Source organism: Melanostigma gelatinosum (assembly GCF_949748355.1).
Source record: "Melanostigma gelatinosum genome assembly, chromosome: 4".
In the NCBI taxonomy this organism is placed as follows: Eukaryota; Metazoa; Chordata; class Actinopteri; order Perciformes; family Zoarcidae; genus Melanostigma; species Melanostigma gelatinosum.
The window spans coordinates 30,523,638-30,529,637 of NC_136637.1; the positions used below are offsets into that span (position 1 = coordinate 30,523,638).

Below are 6,000 nucleotides of genomic sequence, written 5' to 3' on the forward strand. Positions count from 1 at the left end.
GTTTCTATGTTTCTAGTTTCTATGTTTCTAGTTTCTATGTTTCTAGTTTCTATGTTTCTATCTCTAGTTTCTATGCTCACGTCTCTTTCTTGTCTTCAGCCCCTGCGACCGTCCTCGTGTCATCGAGTCCCTGAGGGGGGTGGAGGTGGTGGACATCGCGGCCGGAGGGGCTCACAGCGCCTGCATCACGGCCAGCGGAGAGCTCTTCACCTGGGGGAAGGGTCGCTACGGACGGCTGGGACACGGAGACAGCGAGGACCAGCTCAAACCCAAACTGGTGAGAGGCCGCTTCCTGTCACTCGACTCTCGGCTGAATTCATGTTCTACAGAACGCTGACGATCGTCAGTGAACTTCATTTACACTGATGGTGAACTGCGTCGTTGGTCTGAGGTTCACATGCGTGTAGAACTGTGAGGGGGATCGGGACGGATTCCAGATCCACAACGGTCCACGACACCACTAGTCATGCATGTCTGTCACTGTTTCCTCAGACAGTCACTGGTGTTTGTGTGCTTCCTCCAGGTGGATGCTCTGCAGGGTCACCGGGTCATCGACGTAGCCTGCGGAAGCGGAGACGCCCAGACGCTGTGTCTCACGGACGATGACATGGTCTGGTCCTGGGGGGACGGGGACTACGGAAAACTGGGCCGAGGAGGAAGTGATGGCTGCAAAATCCCCATGAAGGTCAGTGAGCTGCGTTGACCGGAGGCTCTCAGGAGCTTCACTGTAAGGAGACCAGCTAGTAGGTTAGCTTAGCATAATAATAACAATATGTAATATGTTGCGACGGTTTCGTTCGACCAGTTAAGAGCTCCGTCGTGTCTTTCATGACGACTGATGAACTGGTTCCTTGTTTCAGATCGACTCTCTCACGGGCCTCGGCGTGGTCAAAGTGGAGTGCGGCTCTCAGTTTTCTGTGGCTCTCACCAAGTCTGGAGCCGTGTACACGTGGTACGTACAGCGCTGTCACCGTTGTTGTTGTTGTTGTTGTTGTTGTCGTCGTCGTCGTCGTCGTCGTCGTCGTCTCAGCGGAGCTTAACGCAGCGTGTGGTTCCTCAGGGGGAAAGGAGACTATCACCGGCTCGGCCACGGCTCCGACGACCACGTTAGACGACCGCGACAGGTTCAGGGGCTGCAGGGGAAGAAGGTCATCGCCATCGCCACGGGGTCACTGCACTGTGTGTGCTGCACGGAGGACGGTAGGACGTGTGTGTGTGTGTGTGTGTGTGTGTGTGTGTTCTAAAGTTGTTTACATGAACTTAATATTCAGTTTTTTGCTCTTATTCCTAAAAAGGACAATATATCCTAATAATCTGTTTCGATGGCAAATGAAGATGAATTTATGGGCGGCACGGTGGCTACAAGCATGAGGGGCCCGGGTTCGATTCCCGGGACAGACGGGCCCTCTGCCTGGAGTTTGCATGTTCTCTCCGGGTTCTGCAGCTCGGGTTAACTGAGAACTCTAAATTTAGAGTCATCGGTCATCCGGCTACCTGTCCAGGTGAACCGTGCCTTCACCAGCTGGGATCTATTTCAATAGAAGAATCGAGTGTGTCTGGAACATTGTTGGTGGATACATCAACAATACGACCGACAGCTGCGCCCTCTTCTACACCAACATATCGCACGTCTTCATCAGAGAACGAGGCCTGATTCTGAACAGTCACACGTTTACATATCGGATCCAGATTGTTGTCTCATTGAGAGGACTGTCGTGGTGCTGAGTGGAGGCTGTGCTTGTGTTTGGGCTGCAGGAGAAGTGTACACATGGGGGGACAACGACGAGGGCCAGCTGGGAGACGGGACCACCAACGCCATCCAGAGGCCCCGGCTGGTGGCCGCGCTGCAGGGCAAGAAGATCAACAGGGTGGCCTGTGGCTCCGCTCACACCCTCTCCTGGTCCACCAGCAAGCCCACCAACGCCGGGAAGCTGCCCGCTCAGGTGATGGCGTCTCCGCCCACGTGTTTCCAGTAGATGGCGCTAAAGCGTCGCTTTGAACTGAACGTCTGACTGTCTGAGTTGGTGTGTTCTAGGTCCCCATGGAGTACAACCACCTGCAGGAGATCCCCATCGTGGCCCTGAGGAACAGGCTGCTGCTGCTGCATCACATCTCCGAGCTCTTCTGCCCGTGCATCCCCATGTTCGACCTGGAGGGTCGGCTGGGCCAGACGGGCCACGGACCCCCGGTGGGCTTCGACACGCTCAGAGGCATCCTGATCTCTCAGGGCAAGGTGAGACCGCACGAACCGTCAGACCCAGAAACACATTAACACCACTGGAGACATGGAGATGTGTCCGTCTGTTTGATGCATAGTGTCAGAGACCAGCACAGATTCACTCCCTGTTGGTAACAGTGAGCAACGTCACAATATCCTTTTCAGAAGATTTTCAACCAATCATTCCGTCCAATACACACCCATTTAAAATCTGAGACGGTTCCTTTATTTTCCTGAAGATTTTGGGGAAACCGTGCTCGCTATCAAAATTCCCATTTGGCCCAAAGTCCAGAGTCTGGTGAACCTTTTAAACTTCACATAATTGTTGTCCGCTCCAGTCTGACCATCAGTACGGCTCAACGGTGAGTGTGTTTGAGCTCTCGTCACGCCCACGTGTGGACGCTGGACGTCTGGAGGTCACAGTTCTCCATCGTTCCACACGTCTTCATGTCGGTGTGCTTGCGTGTTGGCAGAAGAACAGAAGAAGAATAAATGTGATCTGTCTGTGAACAGGAAGCAGCGTTCAGGAAGGTGGTTCAAGCCACGATGGTGAGAGACAGACAGCACGGACCGGTGGTGGAGCTCAACAGGATACAGGTAGGAAACACATGAGTCCTGCTGCTGCTCCTGCTGCTCCTCCTGCCCCTCCTCCTCCTGCTCCTGCTGCTCCTCCTCCTCCCCCTCCTGCTCCTCCTGCTGCTCCTCCTCCTCCTGCTCCTCCTCCTCCTGCTCCTCCTCCTGCTCCTGCTGCTCCTCCCGCTCCTGCTGCTCCTCCTGCTCCTGCTGCTCCTCTTCCTCCTCCCCCTCCTGCTGCTCCTGCTGCTCCTCCTACTGCTCCTCCTCCTCCCCCTCCTGCTGCTCCTCCTGCTCCTGCTGCTCCTCCTCCTCCCCCTCCTGCTGCTCCTCCTGCTCCTGCTGCTCCTCCTCCTCCCCCTCCTGCTGCTCCTCCTGCTCCTGCTGCTCCTCCTCCTCCCCCTCCTGCTCCTGCTGCTGCTCCTCCTCCTCCCCCTCCTGCTGCTCCTCCTGCTCCTGCTGCTCCTCCTCCTCCTCCCCCTCCTGCTGCTCCTCCTGCTCCTGCTGCTCCTCCTCCTCCTCCCCCTCCTGCTCCTCCTGCTGCTCCTGCTCCTCCTCCTCCCTGTGAGTGTAACATGTGATTTCTTTCATAAGAGGATGTGTGTGTGTGTGTGTGTGTGTGTGTGTGTGTGTGTGTGTGTGTGTGTGTGTGTGTGTGTGTGTGTGTGTGTGTGTGTGTGTGTGTGTGTGTGTGTGTGTGTGTGTGTGTGTGTGTGTGTGTGTGTGTGTGTGTGTGTGTGGGCTCCTGGACTTGTAGAATTGACTCCACATTGTCTCGGTTCAAGACTCTGACCCCCCCCCCCCCCCCCCCTATGTAGCAGGAAGTTATTAAACACAGAAACAAATCAAAACTGTCCTTTCTTCTTTTTCTTTTCATTTTCCTTCGTTCTTCTCTCCTCCTCCTCCCCCCCCCCTCTCAGGTGAAGCGTTCTCGTAGTAAAGGAGGTCTGGCCGGGCCGGACGGGACCAAGTCGGTGTTTGGTCAGATGTGTTCTAAGATGAGCTCGTTCAGCCCCGACAGTCTGCTGCTGCCTCACCGAGTGTGGAAGGTCAAGTTTGTAGGTCGGTGTTCAGACATCACATCTCGGGCGTCTGGAGTCGGCTCCTCCCCCTTCGGCAGTGAGCTTCCCGTCACTCTGCGTCTTGTTAAGCACACGTTTTCTTGTTCCATCTCAGGGGAGTCTGTGGACGACTGCGGCGGAGGCTACAGCGAGTCCATCGCCGAGATGTGCGAGGAGCTTCAGAATGCGTTGACGCCGCTGCTCATCGTCACGCCCAACGGCCGCGACGAGTCGGGCGCCAACCGGGACTGTTTCCTGCTCAACCCGGCGGCCAAGTCCGCCCTCCACATGAGCATGTTCCGCTTCCTAGGTGATCCTAGAGAACCCTAAATAAACACGCATGTTTGTTTTACGCACCTGGCCGCTGAGCCGGGTTCGTTACAGACGTCTCTGCTCTGACGGTCTTGTGGTCGTTCTGGTCTTTGAATCTGTGGCTCTGCTGCGTCTGCAGGAGTTCTGCTGGGCATCGCCATCCGGACCGGAAGCCCCCTGAGTCTGAATCTGGCCGAGCCGGTGTGGAAACAGCTGGCCGGCATGAACCTGACCATCGCCGACCTCAGCGAGGTACGTACCCCGCCATGAGCTCCACCCTGGTGGTGTTCACGGTTCATCACGCACGCACGTACAGACATTAGTTATCCAGAGGAGATCACAGAGAACAGCCTCAACGTGGCGCTTGGTTAAAGAGTTAAGAGATCGTTTTGGTGAGTTTTTAATGTATTTGGTGTCGTTTAAAGTGATGTAATCAAATCCGTTCTTCACCATCGGGATGAGAAAATATCAAACTGGTGAATTATTCACGTGTTCCTGTTCCGTAGTAGGCAGAGAATCTCTAAAAGGGTTAACGTGAACGTTACTACACAGGACAAGAACTGTCCGACCACAAGTTTGATGCCAACTGTTGCTGCTAACTGTTGCTGCTAACTGTTGCTGCTAACTGTTGCTGCTAACTGTTGCTGCTAACTGTTGCTGCTAACTGTTGCTGCTAACTGTTGCTGCTAACTGTTGCTGCTAACTGTTGCGGCTAACGTTGCGTCTAACTGTTGCGGCTAACTGTTGCGTCTAACGTTGCGGCTAACGTTGCGTATAACTGTTGCGTATAACTGTTGCGTCTAACGTTGCGTCTAACGTTGCGGCTAACTGTTGCGTCTAACTGTGGCGTCTAACGTTGCGTCTACCTGTTGCGTCTAACTGTTGCGTCTAACTGTTGCGGCTAACGTTGCGTCTAACTGTTGCGTCTAACTGTTGCGTCTAACTGTTGCGTCTAACGTTGCGTATAACTGTTGCGTCTAACGTTGCGTCTAACGTTGCGTCTAACTGTTGCGGCTAACGTTGCATCTAACTGTTGCGTCTAACTGTTGCGTCTAACGTTGCGTATAACTGTTGCGTCTAACTGTTGCGTCTAACTGTTGCGGCTAACGTTGCGTATAACTGTTGCGTCTAACTGTTGCGTCTAACTGTTGCGTCTAACGTTGCGTATAACTGTTGCGTCTAACTGTTGCGTCTAACTGTTGCGTCTAACGTTGCGTATAACTGTTGCGTATAACGTTGCGTATAACTGTTGCGTCTAACTGTTGCGTCTAACTGTTGCGTCTAACTGTTGCGTCTAACGTTGCGTCTAACTGTTGCGTCTAACTGTTGCGTCTAACTGTTGCGTCTAACTGTTGCGTCTAACTGTTGCGTCTAACGTTGCGTCTAACTGTTGCGTCTAACTGTTGCGTCTAACTGTTGCGTCTAACTGTTGCGTCTAACTGTTGCGTCTAACGTTGCGTATAACTGTTGCGTATAACGTTGCGTATAACTGTTGCGTCTAACTGTTGCGTCTAACTGTTGCGTCTAACGTTGCGTCTAACTGTTGCGTCTAACTGTTGCGTCTAACTGTTGCGTCTAACTGTTGCGTCTAACTGTTGCGTCTAACTGTTGCGTCTAACTGTTGCGTCTAACGTTGCGTCTAACTGTTGCGTCTAACTGTTGCGTCTAACTGTTGCGTCTAACTGTTGCGTCTAACTGTTGCGTCTAACGTTGCGTCTAACGTTGCGTCTAACGTTGCGTCTAACTGTTGCGTCTAACTGTTGCGTCTAACTGTTGCGTCTAACGTTGCATCTAACTGTTGCGTCTAACGTTGCGTCTAACGTTGCGTATAACTGT

General features: G+C 53.4%; 1 protein-coding gene across 3 annotated transcripts in view; it reads left to right on the top strand.

Annotated features, from left to right (window-relative positions):
- Positions 1–6,000, top strand: part of herc2 (HECT and RLD domain containing E3 ubiquitin protein ligase 2) — a 67,788-nt gene that overhangs the window by 57,482 nt on the left and 4,306 nt on the right. For all 3 annotated transcript variants that reach the window (XM_079267313.1, XM_079267314.1, XM_079267315.1), the window contains exons 78-87: positions 100–277; positions 524–685; positions 861–952; positions 1,061–1,200; positions 1,756–1,943; positions 2,036–2,233; positions 2,732–2,815; positions 3,712–3,853; positions 3,968–4,162; positions 4,304–4,416. In XM_079267313.1, coding sequence (XP_079123439.1) covers positions 100–277; positions 524–685; positions 861–952; positions 1,061–1,200; positions 1,756–1,943; positions 2,036–2,233; positions 2,732–2,815; positions 3,712–3,853; positions 3,968–4,162; positions 4,304–4,416 — 1,492 coding nt within the window. The remainder of the gene's footprint in view (positions 1–99; positions 278–523; positions 686–860; positions 953–1,060; positions 1,201–1,755; positions 1,944–2,035; positions 2,234–2,731; positions 2,816–3,711; positions 3,854–3,967; positions 4,163–4,303; positions 4,417–6,000) is intronic.